Raw genomic sequence first — 24,109 nt, forward strand, 5'->3', positions numbered from 1 at the left:
CTATAAATATTTGTTGAGCTGGGCGTGGTAACACACACCTGAAATCACAACACTCAGGAGGCTGAGGCAGGAGTATCACTGCAAGTTCAAGGCCAGCCTGGGCTACATGCTGAGACCCTGTCTCAAAAAACCCCAAATATAAAAAATAAATATTTGTTGAATCAGTGAACAGTCTTTCAAGGGTGGATAAATTGTAGGTTGGTACAAAGAGGTTTTTCTTTTCCTCTTTTAAATCTCCATCTGGATGTCTGATACCTAAATAATATCATATACATTAACTTCTTTTTATCAATATTTTATCTGTTTTATCTCTTATAAGTTTCCCCACAACCTTGATTATACTGGTTACTTTAGCTTCATATAAATATTGATATTTAATGGAGAAGATATTTTTGACCTTGTTTTCCTTGTTCTAGGATATCTTGGTTATTCTTGGCCTTTTGAAGTTCCGTGTAAGTTTTATAGCCAGTTTGTCAACCCGCACACACATATCTACATGTACTCACTTGTATATTCAAAAATATAACTTTTTAGGGTTAGTTGGCGTTATAGTGAATCTACGTCAATAGGGGCAGAATTTAAATCTTTACAGTAGTGAATCCTCCCATTTATGAAGTATGTAGTGTATTTAGGTCTTTAGTTTCATTTGATATTATAATTCTATACATCTTTTGTTAAACATATTCCTTTCTCATTTGCCAGCTCTGTTGGAGATTCAGCATTTCATGTCTAAAGTGGGATACAGTGCTAGGCCCAGCCACTGTATAGATGTGGAAACCGAAAAAATATAAGAGTGACATTAGTAATGCCTTAGTTCTACGCTTGAAATACAATAGATGTTCTACAAGTGTTACCTGAATAACAGTTAACTCTTAGTAGGTGTTTCCTGTGTGTCTGGCTCCATTCTTGGTGCTTTAACTATTTTGACTTACTTAATGTAGCTGCACAGCTATCCTGTGAGGTGAGTAGTTAGTATCTTCACGTTACAGACAAAAAAGAAACTGGCACGCCAAGAGGTCGAACACTATTAACTTTTAAAGTCACTCGAAAGATTCTGCTTGGTTAACACACAGAAGTCACAGGTGGAGATACGTATTACAATTGTAATCTGCGTTAATTCAACGGAAAAGCTTTGAAACCAACGAATTCTATTTCCTGTGTGGACAAACATTTTTATCTGTAAGCCTTCCCTGCCTAGGATATGTTTTCACCAGGCCCTGTTAGTCCACAGGGTCCTGTGCTTCTTCACCTGCTCAGCAGTAGTCTTAGTCGCTTCCTCTCTGGCACTTTGATAGGCCTGGGGTATTGAGAAGTAAATGAAATCATGGCCTCTGCTCTTGGAATTTAAAATGAGGAAGAAGGGTGGTGAGTAGATAAATGCATGCTTAATTATAATTTGTGATAAGTTCAGTGGATGAAATAAATGTGATATGGAGCAGTGATATCACAAACAAGGTGACATCTTCAGATTAAATGATACTGAAAATTTTCATTTAGGGTTAGTTGAAGTTACAGTGATAATGAAAATTTTCTCTTGCAAAGTGACATTGAGGCTAAGACCTAAAGAACAGGCAGGCAACCACACAAAAGGAGAAGGCATTCCTGGCAAATGGAAGTGTGTTGGAAACGAAATAGAAACCAGCATGGCAGGCGTTCAGTGGGAGAAGAGGAAATAACAAGATGGCTTGGAGGAGACAGGGCTGGGTCACACAGGCCGGGGAGCTGCTGGGGTTTGTTCATGGAGTAACAAGAAATCACTGGTGGATTTTAAGCAAAGGAATCCAAGTCAATTTGTGTTTCTAAAAGAACGTTTTGGCTGCAACATAGACAATATGTTGAGACTAGGTTAAACAGGAATAAAAATGGAAATGGCAAGGCCGGTGAGGAAGCGCTTGCTGCAGCCCAGGCTATCGATGGTGATCCAGGCCAACGGTGTGAACCTGCGGCACGTGTGCTGCAGCGGCGCACAGGACCATCTCTGTCGGCTGCTCACCAAGCAGTGGGCAACGGTTGTTTTTCTAAACCAAAACCCCAGTATTCAGGTTTAGTTGCAGTGCTGGCCGTTTATGACGAATAAATGTGTTTGGGGTTGCAGTGTGGGCACTTGTCTCTAAAAGGTTCGCCGTCACTGACCTAGACCGTGGTGCCAGCAAAAATGACTCAGACGGTGTGGCAAAGCGGTTGTGGAGGTAGAGGGGCAACACGTGTTCAGTGATGGGAACTGGCTCGTGATGGAAACGGAGCCCCCAAGGGTGACTCTCCGGTTTCTGGCCTACACAAAAGGCTGGGTGGTGGCTTTATTTATCAAAATTGGGAAACTGAAAGAAGACAACCTTGGCTATATGGGCAGCATCACAGAGTTTAATTTTGGCAGTTAGAAGGATACAGAGGAGTAAGTGACAGCCAGGGAAGGCCGGCGTCGTCTGCCAGGAGAGGAGGACATCCTGAGATAGAGGCCTCCCGCACACTGGGCTTACTTTGACAACGGAGCGGCCACTGGCATAAACAGTTATGTTGACTTGTAGAGATGAAAGCCACCTTGAAGTAAATGAAAGTTTAGGCTGTGCAAAAATAGAAACTCTTGAGAAAATTCCTTGTTCCGCTGCACCCTGACTTAATGAACTTTGGCAAACCTTACCAACACCTGGCTGCCCGAGAAGCCATCAGCCGTGTTCAGTGTTTGGGAGGCTGAACTCCTCCGAGGGCTGCTGATCCTGGCTCACATTTCTGCTCACTCTGTGCTTATGTGTCGCGTTCTCACTTATTCCCCTCCTCCAGGTCAAACTGGAACTAAAGCAGGCCCAGCAGAAGCTGCTAGACAACACAAAGATGTGCTGCTCTCTCACGGCAGAGTGGAAGCACAGTCAGCAGAAAATCAGGGAGCTGGAGCTGGAAGGTCTAAAGCAGGCTCAGAGCATTAAGTCACAGAGCAACCTGCAGGAAAAGCTGGCTCAGGAGAAATCCAAAGTTGCCGAGGCAGAGGGAAAGGTAATCACTGTGTCCTCAGGCTTATTCAACAGCGTGTGCCAAATGCCACCACTGAAATCCTACTTCCCTAAGGATTTTAACAACTAGCTATAGTACAAACTTGACAGAATACTAATTTTCTTTACTCCCCTCCATTTTTTTCCTGTGGTTTGACTTCACCCGCTCGTACAGTTTCAGTAAAGTCTTACATGTTTTTTTGTTTTTTTTTTTTGGTTTTTCTCCGGTACCGGGAACTGAACTCACGACCTTGCGCTTGCCAGACAGGCGCTTTTGCCGCTGAGCTAAATCCCCAGCCCCCTCTTACATGTTTTTTAAAACTGCATGAAAAAAAAAAACCCTGCATGAACTTAAAACTGTGAGTTTCATTAAAGCTATGATGTGAACTAAAGGAACTAACTGCTGTACATTTTCAGCCTGTCAATGGCTTGTTTTCCTCTTGTTTGGATTGATTTTTTGTATGGTTTTTTAATTTTGTGAATTTTTAGAGGGATTTTGGTTATGAAATGAAGTATTTTGAAATACTGCCTTGGTGTTTTAAGAGTGCCTAACACCAGGTGGCAGTAGCATACAACAGCTACACGTTTGATATTCAGCTTTGAGATTAAATTTTAAAGCAAAAGTCATTTCATCAAGCCATGTACATCAAATAGATATCAAAAAGATAGTAATAGCAACCTGGACTGAACTTTAAAAATCCAATGTTAAAGCCAAATTTGAAGCCAGGTGGCAACATGCTAACCTTGGGTTCAATCCCTGATATTGAAAATAAAATTAAATTAAATTAAACTGTGCAGATAGGATAGTGGTTATCTTTATGAGGTGAATAAACTAAGAATAGACATGAATGAAGGCATATTCTGTGGTGCTAGAAGTAGTCTATTTCCTGATCTAGGAGGTAGTTATACAAATGAAGCTTCATTGAGTATCCCTAAGAGATGTATAACTTTACCATGTTATCACTCCATAGAAAAGTAATTGGTGCTGGGCATGGTGGTGCATGCCTGTAATCCCAGCACTCATGAGGCTGAGGCAGGAGGATCTTTGCGAGTTCGAGACCAGCCTGGGCTACAAAGTAAGCTAAAGGCCAGCCTGGACTGCATAGCGAGACCCTGTCTCAAAAAGACAAAAAAAAAAGTAATTGGTAAAACTGATAAAGACTGATAAAATTTTTTAAAATAGGTAACACTAGATATTTGTGAGGATTTGGTGTAGCAGGAAATCTTATGTACTGACTTCAGTTGGAAGAGAAGCTTAGTATAAAGATGTATATATCATCCAACCTAACACATCTACCGCTTGGCATAAATGCTAGAAAAACTACTGTGCTTCACATACGTCTCAGGAGACAGGATGTACAGTCTTGTTCACAGCGACATTGTTCCAAGTGGCAGAAAAGCAGAAACAGCCCAAAGGTCCGTAAACACAGACAGAATAAATAAGTCGTTGTATACAGGAACTAGGTACAGTAGCTGTAGTTCAATATACCATTGGTTGTTTTCCCTCCAGACTGGGCTCAAACTTGCTGTCTGCCTCCCTTAGCCTCCCAGAGTCCTGGGATCAGACATATGCCACATGCCTGGCTTGATGTTTTAGAAGCCACCAAAACAACAGTATGATTCCATTGATTTAAAAAAAAAAAAAGTCAAACTAATACAAAATAAAAACTATCATATAGAGAGACCTGTTATTTTTAAAAGACCAGGACATGATTAACATACAGTAGTTCCCTCTGCTGTGGATCAGAAAGGGGTTACCACAGACCGCAGAGCAGACTTCAGATGTATTGGAAATGTTCTCTTTCTTAAACTTGGTGACGGGTTCACAAGTTTGGCAGTGTCCTTGGCAGCCAGTGCTGTGATGTTTGTGTCTGGAATTAAGACACAAAATGTTTAATTACAAAGTCTCAGGCTCGGGGCTGGGGATTTAGCTCAGTGGCACAGCGCCTGCCTGGCAAGAGCAAGGTCGTGAGTTCGATTCCCGGTACCAAAAAAAAAAAATTCTCAGGCTTGGGATGTAGCTTGGGGCTAGAGAGCTTCCTCAGCACGCGTGAGGCTCTCTGCAGCACTGAAAACAAACACTTCCGAGGCAGAACGAAAGGAGCAGCTCCGAGGAACTTGAACCTGCCTCGTGTGGCAGGCAGCCCACGGCCACTGCTCTGAATCATTCTGCATTATCATTTGTCCTGTGCTGTGAAGGTTCTAAAGGACCTAGAAGCCAGAGCTTGGAATTGATGCAGAAAGCTCTGCTCTTAGAGAAAGGCTGCCTTCAGCCGGCATTCATTGAATGTGTGTGGTGAATGTGATATCAAACCATTGTAAAGGATTCCTTGCTGGGTCAGAAGTACATTAGAGGAGGAACAGATATCCTACTGAAATCTATTCATTCAACAAATATTTGTTGAGCACCTACTATGTACCAATGATAATTTTAAGCAGTATAAGGATTTATGAAAAAATAAATAAACACATTTAAAGGGAGATATGTACAGCAAAACTTGTTTTGATTACATTCTTGATCTAAAATGTAGATTCTAAAATATAATTATTTCAAACTGAAATATCGGACTCTCAGTTCTACCAAGGCACTAAAGAACCTATTATTGGTGACAGGTGGTATGTTAATAAGTACTCAGTTTATAAGAGATTTCTATTTTGTTTTGAGGTGTTATTCATCCAGCCACACTGGAGACTGTGTGCTCTTGCATATCACTGTTAGAATTAGAAGTATAAATTGGCCTAATACCTCTGAAGGCCATTTGGCATTATGGGTCAAACAAGTAATTCTGATAGGCTTCGCCCTAGAAAATTGTATCTTATCCAACAGACATTTTTTGGTAGGAGCAGAAGGTTGGAACCAAGTCCCTCAGTACGAGGCTGGTTAAGAAAGGTTGCTCTATGCTTCCAGAAGTGTGGCATGTAATGTGCAGGAGAAGGCAACTCTGTGCACAAAGTATGGAAAACACCAAGTATGCAGTTATTTCTAAAAGCAAGGGAGAGCCAGGCGTGGTGGTGCATGTCTGTAATCCCAGCACTCGGGAGGCTGAGGCAGGGGAATCTTTGTGAGTTCGAGACCAGCCTGGGCTACAAAGTGAGCTCAAGGCCAGCCTGAACTGCATAGGGAGACCCTGTCTCAAAAAGACAAAATAAATAAATAAATAAATAAAATAAAAGCAAGGCATATAATCATATATAGTACATCATTATTTATATAAAATTTTGTGTATCTGGAGGATAACTGTATAATATTTGTGAAAAATGTACTCTGGAAGAAATATTTGTAGAAAAAGTATCTCTGGAAGGTTACAAAAACCCTGATAACAACGGTTACCTCTCTGGAGGAAGAAAACTGGGAAGAAATGGGATGTGAAGGGGAAGAATTCCTTTCACTAAATAGCTTCTTTTATATGTCAACACTGAATTATATGCATGTGTTACACAGAGCAAATATTAAGTCATTTATTTTAAAGTAAAAAGTAGCCGTACTTCCTACTTGGTCAGATTTGTGTAGAAGCAATGCTATATTTGACAGCGGTATGCTGTTTCTCGAATTTCAAAAAATGGTCACACTCGTCCTAAAATTTTGCTTATAAATCTTTTCATTCAAGATTTTGGACCTGCAGCAGAAATTAGAACATGCTCGTAACGTCTGTCTCACAGACACTTGTACTTTGAGGAGGAGGCAACTAGAGGAGAAGATCAATGCAGCAACAGAAAACGAAGCTAAGTTAAAGCAGCAGTACCAGGAAGAGCAGCAGAAGAGGTAGGAGGAGCAGAGCCCGCTCGGTGTTGCAGGGGTTTGAGCAGGACTGAGCTCAGGAGCAGCGCCCCCTTCCCGTTCAGTGTGTGCTCTCTGTCTGCCGAAGGAAAGCCGCAGCACGACGTCTTCTCTTCAGCACTTAGAATAATAAGACTGATGGTTTATGTTTTTGGTTGACTCTGGCGCCAGCCTGTGGGATTCCTAGAGACCTTTGTCTTCTTGTTTTGGGGCACACCTGGTGCACAGTTTTCTCAAATGACTGGAGTGCCCACAAAACATGATATTCTGGGATGTGTTTTTCCAACTCTGTGGGGTGACTGGCACAAATTCAGACTCCGATGAGGCTGGTGTTTTGTATTTATGCACTAAGTGGATTCAGAGTGTTTCCAGTGACTTTATAGCCATCTCTTTTGGATTTTTGAGACAGAATCTCACTATGTAGTTCAAGCTGGACTTAAACTCACTATGTAGCCCAGGCTGGCCTCAAGCTTTCAGCAATCCTCCTGCCTCAGCCTCTTAAGTGCTAGAATTACAGGCATGCAGTACCACACCCAGTTTAGGTATTTTCATCGAAAAAACAACTACCAGATAAGAGCTGTCATCTATTTTTTTTTTTTTCTAAAATTATGGTTACTATTATGATTCTTATTTAACGCATCTGCTTGGGTACCCTGGACTTCAGTGATCAAGGCCTTTTATTTGTATGTAATTCAGAGTGACTCACATACACCGTCTACCCCATGCTCCTTAAAATCCTTCTGTAGCTCCCCATTCCTGTGAAGGTAAAGTCCACACTGTTCACTGTGGCTTGTTAGACTCTGCATGAACCATGCCTCGCCTCCCATTCTAGCCTCTTTTTTGTCACTCCCACCACCATTTTTTTTTCTAGCTAATGTACAGTCAGGATCATATACAAGCTATTGACTAGAGCATTACTCATTATAGCAAAAAAAAGTATGAAAGATGTATTAAGCCAGGCACAGTGGTGGGCACCTGTAGTCCCAGCTACTCAGGAGGCTGAGACAGGAAGGTCATTTGAACACAGGAGCTCAAGGCCCGTCAGAGAAACATAATGAGACAGTCTCAGAAACATGAATAGAAGACATTACATAAATTGCGTTATGTCTGTGAATATATAAGTGTATTATGCTTCTCCAAAGAAATAGAACCAATAAAACAAACTTAATGATAAGAGGAGATTTAACGCATGGGCTCATGCGACCAGCGGCACAGCGGTCCCACAGTGGCCATCTGCAGGCTGGAGAGCGGGGAAAGCAGCCGCCGCTCAGTCCGGGAAGCCGCCAGCCTCAGAACAAGAGGCCCCGAGGATGCAGCCCCAGGAGGAGGCCAAAGGCCTGAGACTCCCCAGAGAGCTACTGGTGCAAGTCCACATGCACACGCTGGAGAACCTGGAGCTTGATGCCAAAGGGCGACAACAGCAGGAAAAATGTCCCACTCAGAAGAGCCAAACCTGCAGGAGAGCACATTTCTCTGTTCTTCTCCCTTTCTGTTCCATCTGGCCCCACCCGCTGAGTGGTGCTGCCCACAGTCAGGACGGGTCCTCCCCACTCAGCTCGCTGACCCACACGCCAGTCTTCTCTGGAGACACCTCGAGGCGCCCAGACATCTGCTTCCCAATTGTTTAGGCCTCCCTCAAGCTGGTCAAGTTAGCAGCCAAAACCAGCCGTCACACTGTGGAACAGAATGCTGCACAGCTGCTTGCAGTGAGAAGGTATTAGGAAACTAACAAAAAAGGATGGAAAATCCCAAGAATTCAGAGATAGCATATTCTTTTTTTTTCTTTCTTTCTTTCTTTTTTTGCCTTTTTGAGACAGGATTTCACTATGCAGCTCAGGCTGGCCTTGAACTCACTTTGTAGCCCAGGCTGGACTCCAACTCACAGTGATCCTCCTGCCTCAGCCTCCCAAGTGCTGGGATTACAGGCGTGCGCCACCATGCCCGGCCATAGCATACTTCTTAATCACACATGAGTCAACGAACGAGTCATGAGAAATTTAAAATATCTTAAACTAAAATGACAATGAAAATTCAACTTAAATTTGTAGAATACAGCAAAAGCAGGGAAACTTTCACCACTGTATATATATATATAGAATTCATATATAATTTGAACATATGGTTGGATACTGAACATAATATAATATCCTTGGTTGAATTTTGAATATAATATATGTGGAAAAATCAAAATCAATAACCTAAGCTTACACCTTAGGAAACTAGAGAATGATGAGCATTATAACTCCAAAGCAAACAAAAATGAGAGTACTAGTCAATGAGACTGAAAACAGAAAAAGAATAGAGAAAAACTGATGAAACCAAAAGATGGTTCTTTGGAAAGACTAATAAAATTGGCAAAACTCCAGCTAGTTTAACCAAAAATATACAAATTACTAATACCAGAAATGAAAGATCAGTATATGTACTGATCGTATGGAAATTAAAAGGATACTAAAGGACAGTTCTAGCCCTACAAATTTGATAACTTATATGAAATAGACCAATTCCTTGAAAGACATAAACTAAGAGTAATAACAGATAATCATAATAGGCCTATTCAGTATCTACTAAAGTAATTGAGTCCCACTGGGCATGGTAGCACACATCCGTAGTCCCAGGAGCCTGAGACAGGCGAGATCACTTACCCCACAAGTTCAACATCCATCCAGAAAACATAGCAAGACCAGAATCTCAAGAAAAAAATTGGATCAATAGCTAATAACCTTCCAGAACTAAAGCAGCAGGCTCTGAAGGTTTCATTGGTAAATTATACCAAACATTTAAGAAAGAATGTAACTTCTTACAATTTCTTCTAGAAAAATTGCATAGAGGACCCTTTCTAATGTTTTTGAGGAAAGCACTACTCTAATACCAAAATAAGATATTACAAGAAAGGGAGCCAGGCATGGTGGTGTACACCTATAATCCCAGCACTTGGGAGGCTGAGGCAGGAAGATCACTGTGAGTTCTAGGCCAGCCTAAACTGCAGAGTGAAACCCTGTCTTGAGAAGACTGAAAAAAAAGGGAAACTGTAGACCAGTATCTCTCACGAACAGATCCAGACTCCTTAAAGTGGGTTGTTAGGTTCTGCATGACACAGACCTATCTTACCTTCTAATCTCATTTTCTTGTCACTTCCTTATCCCCATTCTGTTCTGGCCAAATGAACTCTTCTCACATCACTGAAGAAAATGGTGATAATAGTAATAACAATAGTATCAAATATTACAATAACACTTTTTTAGTAGTGGCTTTTATAATCTATCAACTTGGCTAAGATAAAATGTTTCCCAGAATTCCTTGAAGGAACGTTTCTGGTTAGAGTGGACCACAAGAGAGAGATTCGTGGAGAAGGACAAAAGTACAGCATTTTGTCTCCTCCGCTTGGCAGGTTTGAGCAGGCTCTTTTGCAGTTTACACATGTTGCACATATCTGCCGCTCACCTCAGCATGAGGCAACAGCCAGGCCTATAATAGCTCCACCCGCCCCGGATCCTTCTTCAGCTTCTCCTTCTCCTGAGCTAGGTGTCTCCTGAGCACCTTGACAGGGGTGACAGCTTTTCTTGCAGGACACCTACTTGATCAGGGTTGGAGGTGGTGAGAGCCAGCATGAGTCCCCATCCCTCCTCAGGGGTTCCAGCTTGCTGATGCTCTACCTATTTTATGGCCATCTTCACTTCATTGTTGTCCCGTAGACATTTTTTGTACCAGGAATTGAACTCAGGACCTCACGCTAGCCAGGCAGGCGCTGTGCCACTGAGCTATATCCCAGCCCTGTCCTGTAGACTTTAAACTCCCACATATGACACAAAGATGACAGCCACGTGGGCTATGAAATCAGAGCTTGTGACTGCATAAGACCAAATCTTTGTAACATCTCTCATTAAGCTGGGGCTGCAACTCCATGAGAGGGCACTTAGCTAGCATGCCTACAGCCCTGGTGTCGATCCCAGCACTGATAAACGGAGGGAGGGAGGGGAGAAGGGGGGAGAGGGAGGGGGAGAAGAGGAAGAGGAGGAAGAGGACAAGGAGGAGGAGGAAGGGGAGGAGGATGGGGAGGAAGAGGGGGCTAGGAAGAGGGGAGGAAGGAGGGCGGGAGAGGAAGAGGAGAGGGAGAAAGAGAGATGATTAGGTCAAAATCTGCAGAAGCACTGGCTGCTCTGTAGAGGGTGACTTGGGAAAGAAGCTCAGTCCATAGGGAAAAGAGGTGTCGTATCAAACCGCAGCTTCTCCCAGCCTTTACTTCGTAAAACTCTCTATATATAACATATGAACTAATTTCTAACATGTTTGTGAGTTGCTCTTTTAATTTTGACTTCCTGCTTTTCAATTTCAGTTTCCACTTTCAAGGCTTACCTCTTAGTGTGGTTCCTTGATCAGAAACTAAAAATAGAACCAAAAAGAAGGCAATAATAGCAGGAAATTGCACAGATATACACACAGTAAATTAGATAAACAGAAACGACAGGAGGAATGTTGGTGTCGTGATGGGTGGGAGTGGGAGAAGGCAAGTACAGCAATGCTTAGGGAAGATGCACTTGTACCGAGAAACACAAGAACTAGAGATAGAAGTATAAACCCAGGTCTCAGATATAAATCTTCCCAATAATCTGTTGGTTTCCTAGAATACTAAAGCTAGAGAAAGCAAACTTATTTGTCCAAAGATAGTATTTTACTGTCCTAGCATTATAGGTGAGAATTTTGCTTACCAATACTAATTCATCATTATCATCATCATATTCTTCAAAATGAATCTCCTAAGTCCAGAGAACTTTGGTCTGAAATCCTCAGAAATCCTCTGAAACTTTTTCCACAAACTAGTCTAATGAGACTCACTTTTAAGAGCTGGGTGTGGTGGTGCACACCTGTAATCCCAGCACTCGGGGAGGCTGAGGCAGGAGAATCACCTCAAGTTTGAGTCCAGCCTGAACTACAAAGAGAGACCCTGTCTCAAAAAAAAAGAGAGAGACAGAGACAGAGAGAGACAGAAAGAGAGAGAAAGAGACTCACTCTAAAGGAGTAAAGTGCCAACAGAGCTCTTTAGGAAGAGGGGTGAATTTCTTCATCAAATGTAGGCTCATTCATGATTCAGTTATAGCAGTGTTTGTAACTGCCAAACCTAATTTGAACCCACAAGATCAAGGGCTCAGTGTATAAAGCGGTGACAAAGAATGAACCGGGGGGGGGGGGGACCTGAGGATATAGCTCAGTGGCACAGGCACCTGCCTGGCAAGCGCAAGGTCTTGAGTTCAATTCCCAGTACAAAAAAAAAAAAAAAAGAAATTTAAATTAAGGGGGCTGGGGATTTAGCTCAGCGGCAAAAGCGCCTGCCTGGCAAGCGCAAGGTTATGAGTTCGGTTCCCGGTACTGGAGAAAAACCAAAAAATAAATTAAATTTAATTTAATTTAAAAAAAAAAAGAATGAACAGGGGATCCAAGATTAGCGCCCTATTTCCACCTTGTCCTAGCTGTTCTCTGGGCCACATTTTCCTCCTCTCTGAAATAAGGAAAATTATTTCTTCCTCATGGGGTTGTTTTAATAGTGAGAGAGATAACTACGAAGAGCTTCTATCATAAAGGAGGTTCCTGGTGTTATTCCCTCCATTTTATGGACACATATCCTGCTTCCCTGAATTAAAAACAATTCCCTGTGATGGCATGCAAATTCTAGGTCTAAGTTTCTTCACAAAATGTGGCGATACACAGTGTGATTTACTGTGCATTCACTGTCCTCAGGAAACTCCTTGATCAGAATGTAAATGAACTACAAAGGCAAGTGAGAACCTTACAGGAGAGAGAGAGTCAGTTGGAAATGACCAGTTCTCAGCAACACGAGGCCTTACTTAACCAACTGGAAAATGAGAAAAGAAAATGTGACGAGGTAAGAAAGGGAGCAGATCTGCCTCTCACTGCTCCTGCTTACACGGGCCTGAGTGAAGGTGACTTGTGAGAGCCTAGCACCGGACTCACTCAGCTTAGTCACAGTTCTGCCAGGAAAGCTTTGCCTGCCGTGGGCATGTCAGGCGCCAGGGGAGGGAAATGGCTCCTCTCTACCCTTCTAGGTTCCTTGGCAGAGCTACAAGTGAAACTGACATAAGGTGCATGACCTTTAATTATGTGCACACGCGAGGACATCAAAAATGTGAGACTCAACAAGAGTCCGATGACAGAAATTTATATGACATCCTGAGCTACAGGAAAGAGTGGGGGCTTGGGGCTCTGGGGTGTGATGGGGACAGGTTTTGGGGGTCGGGGATTGTCTTCATGCAAACGAGAGGCTCTCAGGTAATAAAAGTAGCCTGTAGCAGCCCTCTTCCTAACACAGATAAGCTGTACAAGTCTAGATGTCATGTATACATATAAATTTCTTCTACAGCAGGACAGCTGTTCAGAGCTACTCCTATGTCTGCAGTTTCTCTGAATAATATGAAGTATATTCAAATATTCCAAAGAAGTATATTTTGGGATGGCTCATTCCAGTTTCCTAGGGCATGTGTTGGGGTGGTGTGTCCTGAACCCCAGCACAGGCACGAAGGATTTAATACAGGGGGAAGGATCCTCACAACGCTGTTGGAAGGGACAGCAGAGAGAGAACAGAAGATCAGAAGGAACAGCTGTGGGCTTTCAATAAATCCAGTTCAGAAGTCAAGAGGAAGCCACTTCCTGTGGCACCAAAGTGAGGAATTTGCAGGACTCTCCCTGAGCTCCTACCGGGTCTCATCTGCTTTCCGCCCATTCGTCTGCGTGCCGGTGCCAAAGGAGAAAGAGGGAACCAGCGCTGGTTTTTCTCTCTATACTCACACTGCAACTGGCTCCCTCTAGCTCTGGGTCCTTGTCTTGGGGCAATGAAGCAGCACACAGCGAGCAGTGGGGAATGCACAAAGGTATGTTTATTGGAAAGAATAGAAGGAAAAACTCCCTGCTTGTCAGAGAGGGGTTCCACAAGAGGGACACCATAGATGTTTAAATCCATTAGCCTTTTTTCTTCTTTTCAAGAGTAAAAGAAGGACAACATAGTAATAGAGGGATTTACCGAATTACGGACAAAGTGGTAGGATAATATCAATGGTTGTTATTTTACCTATTGGTATCTTCAAGATAGTTTCTCAGGAAAACAAATAGACAAATAATAGTGAGTTATAGACAAAAATGGTAGGAAATTATCAGTGGTTGTTGTACTATACTTTGGTTTCTTCAAAGTGGTTTCTAGGGAAAACAAATAGAGCTATACAGGAGTGATCAATTAAATAATCATTGAGTATTCTCAATGGTTGTTGTTGAAAACACATAGTAACAAACATACATCCATTTATGAAATAGCATAGGAACAACAGAAACATTACAGAGTTATGGACAGATTGGTAGGAAATTATCAATGGCTGCTGTAATACATCGTGGTATATTCAAAGTGGTTTCTCAGGAAAACAAAGACATGCAAGAAAGATCTAACAAGTAGTTACAGCCTAAGGGTTGTGAAAAATAGCAGATTACCTCCTCATCAGTGACTCCTAGATTTATCCTTCTGATTTATTGAATTTTTTTTTTTTGTTTTTTCCCAGTACCAGGAATTGAACTCACAACCTTGCGCTTGCCAGGCAGGCGCTGTGCTGCTGAGCTAAATCCCCAGTCCCCGATGGCTTTTTCTACAGTTTTTGTTATAGATGAACATGACAGAGGGCAGGGATGCTCCTGGGCACTGGCTGGCCTCTGGTGTCCACAAAGCATTTTACTTTCTCCAAGGCTTCTCCCATATGCTGAAAGACCTCTTTTTTGTTCCTTGCAGTACATTAGGCTCTGATAGTTTGATTAAGTTCATTATTTGGGTCCTCTGGTATGTTAACTCACTTAAGCCCCTCTTCTAGTTTACTTCAGGTTAACTATTCAAGACTTGTGCCATATCTGCCTAGCTTTTTTCTGCCTCCTGGCCTTCACACCCTTCACAGCACTTCTGACACCAGATGAGTGGTCTCCCCCCAACACACATCGAGCAGCTCTTCCATTCCCCCGTAGGTGTACACAGGTGTAATCCACTTTGACACACATTCTTGGAATCAGCATTTGATTCCATTAGTTAAGGGCTCCATGCCCCAAGGCTCCGCGTCACATGGCTCCACACCACTTGAGATGCCAATTGCAAGTCCAGTTTTTCACCTGTTTCTTTTTTTATTTATTTATTTTAAAAATAAAAGAAGCAAAACATATTAACAAACAGACATCCATTTACAAAATAGCATAAGAACAATGCAAACAATACAGAGTTACAGACAAAGTGGTAGGAAATTAACAATGGTTGCTGTATTACATAGTGATATCTTCAAAGTGGTTTCTCAGGAAAACAGATAGAGACACGCAAGATTGATCAAAGAAGTAATCATTAACTGTTCCTTTCAGTAAAGCAATAGAAGTCAGTGTACAACTACATTAGCTATCCTGTATATAGATACATACATAATTTCCCCTTCTTTCTTGTCTCTTTTCCCTCATCGCCCTGTTTCTGACCATTAGCTACCAACCTGGGGGTTCTACAACCCACTATCAGGTTTGGCCATTTGTTAGAATGGCTCACAAAACTCGGGAAAACAGTTGACTTACTAATTCATTTGCTCATTATAAGAGGATACAACTCAGGAGCAGCCAGACAGAAGAGATGCACAGGGCAGGGGAAGTGGGAAGAGCCGTGGAGCTCCCGTGCCCTCCCTGAGCATCGCCCACCCTGAGCCTCCGTGTTTCACTGGCCGGGAGCTCTCAGAGCCCCATCCTTCAGGGGCTTTAGGAAAGCTTCCAGCTTAGTGTTCCACATGAAAGCAGCTTGGAAGTCATCACCATTCTATCCTAACCATGCACTGAAAGCTCAACAAAATGAAAAAAATCAATTATTCTTCATCCTTGAGAGAAATGAGGTCCCAGCGCAACTGCTGCCCCTAAAATTGGAGATACCACAGGCAAATCCAGAGAATCACAGCTTACCAGAGTGAAAGCCCCACGAGAAATGGCCCCTGAATAGGGCAACCTGGAGTGTTCATTGATGAATTATTCGAGGCTTGGCGTGGATAAGTCTGAGAGCTAAAACCTCTAGGGGACTCAGTCATTATGGGGTACTCACACTTTTGTGAGTTTTACCTCCTGGAGCTCACCAGGTTGTTACCAGTGGATATCTGTAGACTAAACCCAGGGCCTTCACACTGAGCTATGTCCCCAGTCCTTTTTTCATTTTAAGACGGTCTTGCTGAACTGCTAAGTTGCCCATGCTGGGCTCAAACGTGTGATCCTCCCGTCCTCAGCTTCCAAGAGTGCCGAGTTACAGGCATGTGCCACATCCTGCTCGTTCTGAACTTCTCAGCAAGGTCTGCCCTCATAGGAAACTATTTGACCACAGCCTAACCTGATGGGGGTTTGTTGGAGCCTCACTGACCTAGGAGAAGGGAAACATCTAACTCCTGCTAACTCTGCCTCACGTAAGGGGGTGGGGAGGGAGCAGAGGGAGAAATCTGTGTGAAACTCACAGTACAGAAGAACAAGCTCAAGGAAAGACTGTAACCTAATCACAGGACTACAGAATGCTACCCATCCCCCCACACACCTTACCAGCACCCTCCTAAAGGGGGGACATCACTGTAGATCCCATAAACAGCTATGTGCCCACAAATATGATAACCTGGCTGGCATGGACCAGTTCCTTGGTCCTCAGGTGACACATGGACTGGGAAGGCACAGTCTGCCAAATTCACATATGAAGAAACAGACATCTAATAAAACTATAGCTAGTAAAGCAATTGAACCCTTAATTAATAACCTTAAAACAGAAAGCATCAGAACCAGACGGTTTTATGGGTAAATTCTACTAAACTAACTTGCTTGCTTTTTTCTCTGTCTCTTCTTTCTCTCTTCCTTCCTCCCTTCCTCCCTCCTTCCTTGCCTCCCTTCCTTCCTTCCTTCCTTCCTTCCTTCCTTCTTTCCTTCCTTTCTTTTTGGGGTACTGGTGATTGAGCCCAGAACCTTTGCACTGAGCTACTTCCCCAACCCTTTTCTTATTTTTTGAGACAAAGTCTCACGAAGTCGCTAAATTGCCCAGGCTTGGCACAAACTTGTAATCCTCCTGCCTCAGCCTTCCAGTATGCCAGGATTACGGGCATGCACCACCATACCTGGCTCTACCAAACACTTAAGAAATAAATTATGCCAGTTCTTTATCCCCTTTCATAAGATAAAAGCAGAGGCTATAATTCCTAACTTAGTCTGTGAGGCCAGAATTACCTTAATACCAAAACCAGACTTTACAAGAATACTGCAGATTAGTATCTCGTGTGCATATAGATACAAAAATCCTCAATAAATTGGGCATGATGACATATGCTTGTAATCCCAGCACTGGGGAGGCTGAGGCAGGAGGATCACAAATTCAAGGCCATCTTGGGCTTTCAAGGATGGCCCAGACTATATAGCAAGACCCCATCTCCAAAAACAAATAAAAACTAAACAAACAAAATCCTCAACAAAATATTAGCAAATTGAATCCAAAGTGTATATAAAACAAGTATTCACCATGATCAAGTAGGATTTATCCCAGATATACAAAGCTGGCTCAACAGTTGGAAATTAGTTATGTAATCTATCACATCCACAGGCCAAAGAAGAAAAGTAACATGATTCTATCAATAGATGCTATCTTAGTCTGTTTGTTTTTTAAAAAAATACCTGAGCCTGGGCAATTTATAAAGAACAGATATTTACTTGATACAGTTCTAGAGTTCCGGGGTCCACAGTAAAGGCCCCAGCAGGACTGGCATCTGGTGAGGGTTGCTCCCTGCTTCTGAAATGGTGACTTATCACTGTCTCCTGGGAAGGAACTGTGTCCTCGTGTGGTACATGGAGTGGAAAGGCACACAGGCCTGCCCTTCAATTTCAAGGCCTCTTATAAGGTTCTAATCCCTCCAGATTCAATCGCTTCGCTGAGGCTACACCTCTTAATACTGTTACACTGGGATAGCAACATGAATTTTTGAGGAAACCATCATTCAAACCATAGCAACTACATAAAAGAATTTTACAGGTTCTAGCATCCTTTCATGGTAAAAATTCTCAGTAACCTAGGGCTAGAGGGGCACTTCCACATATGTCCTCAGGAATTGCACATTAAAACAATAATGTGATACCACTACACACAACCCAGAACAAGGATGTCACCAAATGCCAGCAGAGATGTGGTGCAGTGGGAACTCTCATTGCTGATGGTGGTGCAAAATAATATAGACATTTCAGAATTGAGTTGTAAGAAACCAGATTGGTGGTTTCTTACAACTAAACATATTCTTACTATATGATCCAATAATTGTGCTCCTTGCTGTTAACAAAAGAATTGAAAACACGTCTACCACAAACCTGCATGTGGATGTTCATGCCAGCTTTACTCACAACTGCCAAGACATAGAGCCAACTGTGATGGTTGATTGAGTGTGTCAGTTTGAGTAAATAACACCCAACTAAATTGACTCAGCATAGTTCTGGTGTAGAAGACCCACCATAGGCAGGTTTATCACCAGACTGCTATGAAAGGGAAATGAAGATAAAAAGGAGGGGGGTAATGAAGAAGGAAGACTTGCTTTCCTTCAGAGGAGCTCTAGTCTTCACTTTCACCTTGGATGTTGTCTCCTAGCTTCCAGCGCAGACCCTTCAGCCTCCTAATACCAACTCGCACGGACACTACACAGAGCTCCAGGCCTTTGACTGGATGCTTGGGATCCCCAGTGCACAGATTGACCTTTTGTGCTCTTCCATACCTGACTCTGGACAGCCATCATAAGCCAATCTGTAAATTCTTAGATATTTGTGTATCTTCTATTATATTTATTTCTTTAGTAAATACTGACTGATACACCAGCCAAGATATCTTGCTTTGGGCACCACTAAAAACTTTTATGGCCTGTAATCCCAGCACCCTGGAGGCTGAGGCAGAAAGATTCACTGTGAGTTTGAGGCCAGCCTGTGCTACAAAGTGAGTTTAAGGCCAGCCTGAACTACACAATGAAACCCTGTCTCAAAAAGTTAAAAAAAAAAAAAAAAAAAAACTTGCATAAAGCTAGGCATGGTGGCACACATTTGTAATCCGAGTACTTGGGAGGATGAGGCAGTAAGATCGCTATGAGTTTGAGGCCAGCCTGGGATACATAGTGAATTCAAGACCAGCCTGAACTACATAGCAAGACCCTGTTCCAAACAGAGAGAGAGAGAGAGAGAAAGTTGCATGAACTAGCAAATGTAGTATATGTTGATTCAGAATCTAAAGAGGCAGCGCCAAGCACTTGATCCTTCTCCCATGAATGGTGTTCAGTCTTCAGGTCAGAAAGCAATTCTGGATAACCTGCCCTTCCAGATCATCTGTTCTGACTATGCATTTAAGAACTTCATCATCAGAGAGACTCACAGACTCACTGTAAAATATACGCTAAGCCACTGAAGCACACTCTGACTTTAAACTTCATTTTCCTAAGCCCCCTCTGAATTATGAAGCTTAATGTTTGGAGTCCAAAGGTGCTAACCTTGAGCCAGAGCCACTGCACGCTTATCCCTCAAAAGTCTGTATCTTTCACCTTCTCCAGTGTCCAGTCATCCTGTAAAAGAGCGTGGATCTCTTTAGAGAAAGTTTAAGAGAAAATCACATGCTTGTAGCAGTATCACAGTGTTTTTTCCTGAAGAAGACTTGACACTCCCGTCAGTCAAGGGCTCCAGGTCTATAAACTGACTCAGATCTAGGGACTGAGCCTGAAGAGGCCTTCACTCTCCACCTGTGTCATTTAAATGGGGCTGTTCACCAGAACCAAGGGGATTTACTTAGTTAAAAATACAATTCAAGTAAGCTTTAAATCCATCTCTTTTAACCACCGCTAGATTGCTGAGTGAAATCATTTGATTATGTCCCTGGCTCTGTTGCCTTTGAGCAGTACAATGCCCTCCTTGTGTCTGGGATTTAAGGACTGCCACTTGACCTCTGGCCCTGTAGGACAATCAGCCCAATTAAAAGCAGGAAGCCGCTTCAGCCTTGGCACCTCCTGCCATCCTCCTCAGCAGGTCAGCATTCTAGAGTGTTTCAAGGAATCTGGTGCTCCCTTGCCAATGCTTGGGGGAGCCCTGGTACAAGGAGTATACTCTGGACCTCCATAGTTTTGAGATGGATGAGCAGGTCACTTGTGATAAGCCCACTCTAAGTTTTCTGTGTTCCAAAGCCTTTAATTTACCTCCGCTCCCTTAACCATCTTTTCGGGGGCGGGACTGCTGGGGATTACACCCCAGGGCCTTGTGCATGATTAACATGCTCAACTACTATGCAACGTACTCAGCCAGAAGTACGGTATCTTCAGGGAGGCTGAGGTAGGAGGATCACAATCTTGAACCTAGCCTGAACAATTTAGGGACTTAAGGAGACCCCCGTCCCAAAATAAAAATTGAAAATGGTTTGGGGATGCAGCCCTGTGTGAAGGCCCAAGATTCAATCCCCAGTACCACCAAAACAATAACAACAAAAACCATGGCATCTTTCATGATTTGTTTTTGTTTGTTTTGTTTTGAGAGAGGTTCTTACTATGTGTTGTCCAGGCTGGCTTTGAACTTGCTGTGTACCCCAGGCTGCCCTCACACTCATGGTCTTCCTGCCTTAACCTCCCCAGTGCTAGGATTACATGTGTGTGCCACCATATCTGGCAAAATATGGCATCTTACTGTTATTTAATATAGGTTGCTGTTGGGTCCAAGTTTCAATCAGCAAACCACTGAAGTCATCTCTAGGTGTTTCAAATTAACACATTAAATCCTGACCCTCGGTAAGTGCATTCATGTCTATAAATTTGGCCTGTTCAGTGTTATGGTCCTTCCTCACTAGTGTACCTCCTGACAAACTTAAATTGGCAGAATCTTACCAGCTTTCAATATGGCAGTCCCTAGGTCAGTCCCTGTATTCAGCACCCCACAAGGTATGCTGGGACCCAACTCTAGTTATGCAGGACTGGCGGAGGTGGGTCTTAAAAGCAATAGGCATCTTCTTGAAGAGCAGCCGCCCCATGTGAAAGTAATACAGAGTCCTCAGAACAAGGTGGTTAATTTCCTTAGGAGAGGAAGGACAGCTTGTGCTGGCAGAAGCTCATTGAATTGTCAGGTCCTTTTAGATGTTTTCATCCAAAATTCTTAGGTTTCCATACATTCCCGAAATCATGGTTTTCACATAAGAGTTCTGGCAAGGCCATGAAATCAATTTGTGCTGTAAGTCTGCAACCCATTAAATGAAATTTGGGATGTGGTTACACTGCTTTTCTGGCTACAAGAGCGATTACTTTAAGACACTCATAGAAGCTCTCTGCTTCTTTAACTGTGCTTTGTTCCAGTAATTAAACCCCCTGGTTGGACATTTTCTCCTTGTAAGCTCATTAATACGGTCAGAGGTGGCTAACTCACCCCAAAATCCTTGTAGTTCTCAATTCCATTATAACATTCTTTGTATGAGTCATGTGGTTTTGCAGATTTATAATTTAATAACTTTTTTGCCCTGGGTTTCTAGTGGTAATGACAAGATCATACTGCAAATTGAGCATCCCTAATCTAAAAACTCTGAAATCTGAAATGCTCCCAAATCTGGAACTTTTTGAGCTAGGCATGAGAGCATGCCTATAGTCCCAGGTACTCAGGGGCTAAGGTAGGAGGTTCACTGGAGCCCAAGAGCTTGAAACCAGCCTGCATGGCATACTGAGACCCCAATATCTATCTGTCTGTCTGTCTATCTATGAAAATTCTGAGTGATGACATGGCATTGCAGGTGGAAAATTCCAGATCTGACCTTACACGATAGTTCACAAAGTACAGGTGCACTAAAAACATTATATAAAATTATTTTCAGGCTGTGTGAATAAGATGTTTATGAAACATAAGTACATTTTTTGTTTAGGCTTCATCCCCAAGAGATCTCATCATGTAAATGCAAATATTCCAAAATCAAAAAAAAATTGAATCCCAAATAATTCTAGACTGTAGCATTTTGGATACAGGATATTCAACCTGAACCTTCAAATCTAAGCATGTCAAGGGTGCACACCTGTAATCCTAACACTGGGTAGGCTGAAGGCAGGAGGATCACAATTTTGAGTCCCACTCAGGCAGTTTAGCAAGACTGCTCAAAATAAAAGAATGGCTGGGAATATAGCTCAGTACGAAGGTGAAAGACTGTGAGAAGACAGGAGGGGAGGGGAGAGAAGGGGAGGAGAACAGAGAGGGGGAAAGGAGAGGGGGAGAGGAGAGAGGAAGGCGGGGAAGGGAGGGGAGGGATTCAACAAGGTCAGATTTTCAACCTGGAGTTTCTATAAACGCTGTAGCTATTTCTAAAACCAAGTACTTTATCAGTCAAGGTTAGGTCAAGAGAATAGCTTTTATTTCACATACTTGTGTTGTGCAAAACAAACTTTTGTTTCCCTCTAACCTCATTCCACACCAGTCTTCCGTGATCTCAATAGGTGTGGGAAGCGGGTGCAGAGGTGCATGCTTGTGATCCCAGAAAGCTGACAGGCTGAGGCAGGAGGATCCAAAATTCAAGCAGACTCTGGACAGTCTGCTTGAACTTTTAGCAATGTAGTGAGACCCTGTCATAAAATAAGACATGAAAAAAGAGCTGAGTATGTAGTTCATTGTGAGGGCTCTGGATTCAATAACCAGTACCGCAAAAAGAAAAAAAGCTATTGAGTTTCTCCCCGCTGGCAGGCGAGCAAGCAGTGCTGCAGCAGGGAGCACCAGCTAGATGTCTCCTGACAGTCTGTGGAGACTGCCCTAGTCACCACAGTTGAGGCTTCATCCCCAGAGGGTCCCCATATAGACCCAGGAGCAAGTCCAGGTCTGTGGAACTTCTGACATACCAGCCAGGGTTCCCATAACCCTCCTCTCAGCTTCCAGGAGGAGAAACCCATGAAATGAAACCTCTCATTCTTTCACCTTTGCACGGAGCTACATTCCCAGAAATATTTTTTATTTTGAGAAGTCTTGCTAAATTGGCTGGGTGAGACTCCTTTGCTGCAGTAGCTCCTCGAACTCAGGGAAACACTACTCTTCTGTTTACTGTGTACTAAAAAGGCTATTCAAAGAGCCTGCACAAGTAGCCGGGTGAAGAGACGCCTGGGGCAAGGTCTGGACAGGTCCTGAGGGCAGGAGCTTCTGCCCCAGCAAGGTCCTGGCTTCTCTGTGAGGCATTCTTTCCCCGCGGCACAGGGCTGAACCCTCCGGTATGACGAGAGTCTTACGAGCCTTATCAGGCTAGGTAGGTCAAAGAATTTCCTTATGACCAGCTAAATGCAGGGTAAGATCAGCATTTCTATAACCTACCTTGGGGCGGGAGTTATAGGTCAGGAACTGGAAGATTTTTGACACGGGGGAATTAGATGTTTACAAAATTATTGGCAAGACTAGGGGAGCAAAAGTCAAAGAAAGCAGCTGCTGGCTTTTAGGAACTCTGCAAGTGCAGGAATTACATGAAGCTGCTCCATCTCAGGAGCTGTAAACAGTTTTCAGCAGGAAGCCTTTGCCAGTTTACATTCCTTCCATAGCGTATCTTTACCCAACAGGCCATTCTCTCTTTTTTTCTTTACGATTTCCCCCAGCATACCAGAAGCAACCAGGCATTGTCAGAGAAGCTGTCTGAGTTGCTGCAAGAAAAGGAGGCTCTATGGAAAGAGCACGGGCGATACCTGGAGCAGCTCGACAAGCACGTGAGGTAAATGTCCAGATGTGCGGCCGAGACTGGAGGGCGGCTGTCCCCGAGTCCCTGACGGCCTTGGGAGGCTCCTTACAGCCACCTTCTCCGGGCCAGTGAGGTCTTCCTGTTTCCGGAGCTTCCACGCACAGAGTTTTTCCTGGAGATAGGGGCCCAGGGCCTTTCCAGGACTGGAAAGGAGAGGCAATTACCACTTGTTGAGCTCTGTTGGTATCTTGAGTCCCCTCATTCTTCTTCTCCCCTCACACACTGCTCAGTTTAAATCACCTTTTCCCATCTAAACTCTTCATTTCAACTCGGAATGTTTAGGCTTGGTGTCCCCTCCTTTCTTGACAACCCAGTCTGTGCTGGAGAGGTGCTCATTCTTTGTATCCCTGTAGCCCTTTGTCCACGCCTCTCTGTGCTTACTTCAGAGCTTGTCGTCATGTTCAAAGAGCGGGGTTCAGCTGCGCTTGGTGGCGCACGCCTGTAATCCCAGCACTTGGGAGGCGGAGGCGGGAGGCTTGCTGGGAGTTTGAGGCCAGCCTGGGCTACAAAGTGAGTTCACGACCAGCCTGAGCTGCATAGTGAGACCCTGTCTCAAAAACAAAATAAAACAAAACAAAGAAT

The 24,109-nt window shown here is 43.3% G+C and overlaps 1 protein-coding gene across 16 annotated transcripts in view; it reads left to right on the forward strand.

Moving 5' to 3' along the window:
• Positions 1-24,109, forward strand: part of Ccdc30 (coiled-coil domain containing 30) — a 120,855-nt gene that overhangs the window by 73,498 nt on the left and 23,248 nt on the right. For all 16 annotated transcript variants that reach the window (XM_005410602.2, XM_013507761.1, XM_005410601.2 and 13 more), the window contains 4 exons: positions 2,779-2,988; positions 6,593-6,747; positions 12,499-12,643; positions 23,388-23,500. In XM_005410602.2, the coding sequence (XP_005410659.1) occupies positions 2,779-2,988; positions 6,593-6,747; positions 12,499-12,643; positions 23,388-23,500 (623 nt within the window). The remainder of the gene's footprint in view (positions 1-2,778; positions 2,989-6,592; positions 6,748-12,498; positions 12,644-23,387; positions 23,501-24,109) is intronic.

The sequence above is a fragment of the Chinchilla lanigera genome, unplaced genomic scaffold (assembly GCF_000276665.1).
Source record: "Chinchilla lanigera isolate Chin_1 unplaced genomic scaffold, ChiLan1.0 scaffold00136, whole genome shotgun sequence".
Classification (NCBI taxonomy): Eukaryota; Metazoa; Chordata; class Mammalia; order Rodentia; family Chinchillidae; genus Chinchilla; species Chinchilla lanigera.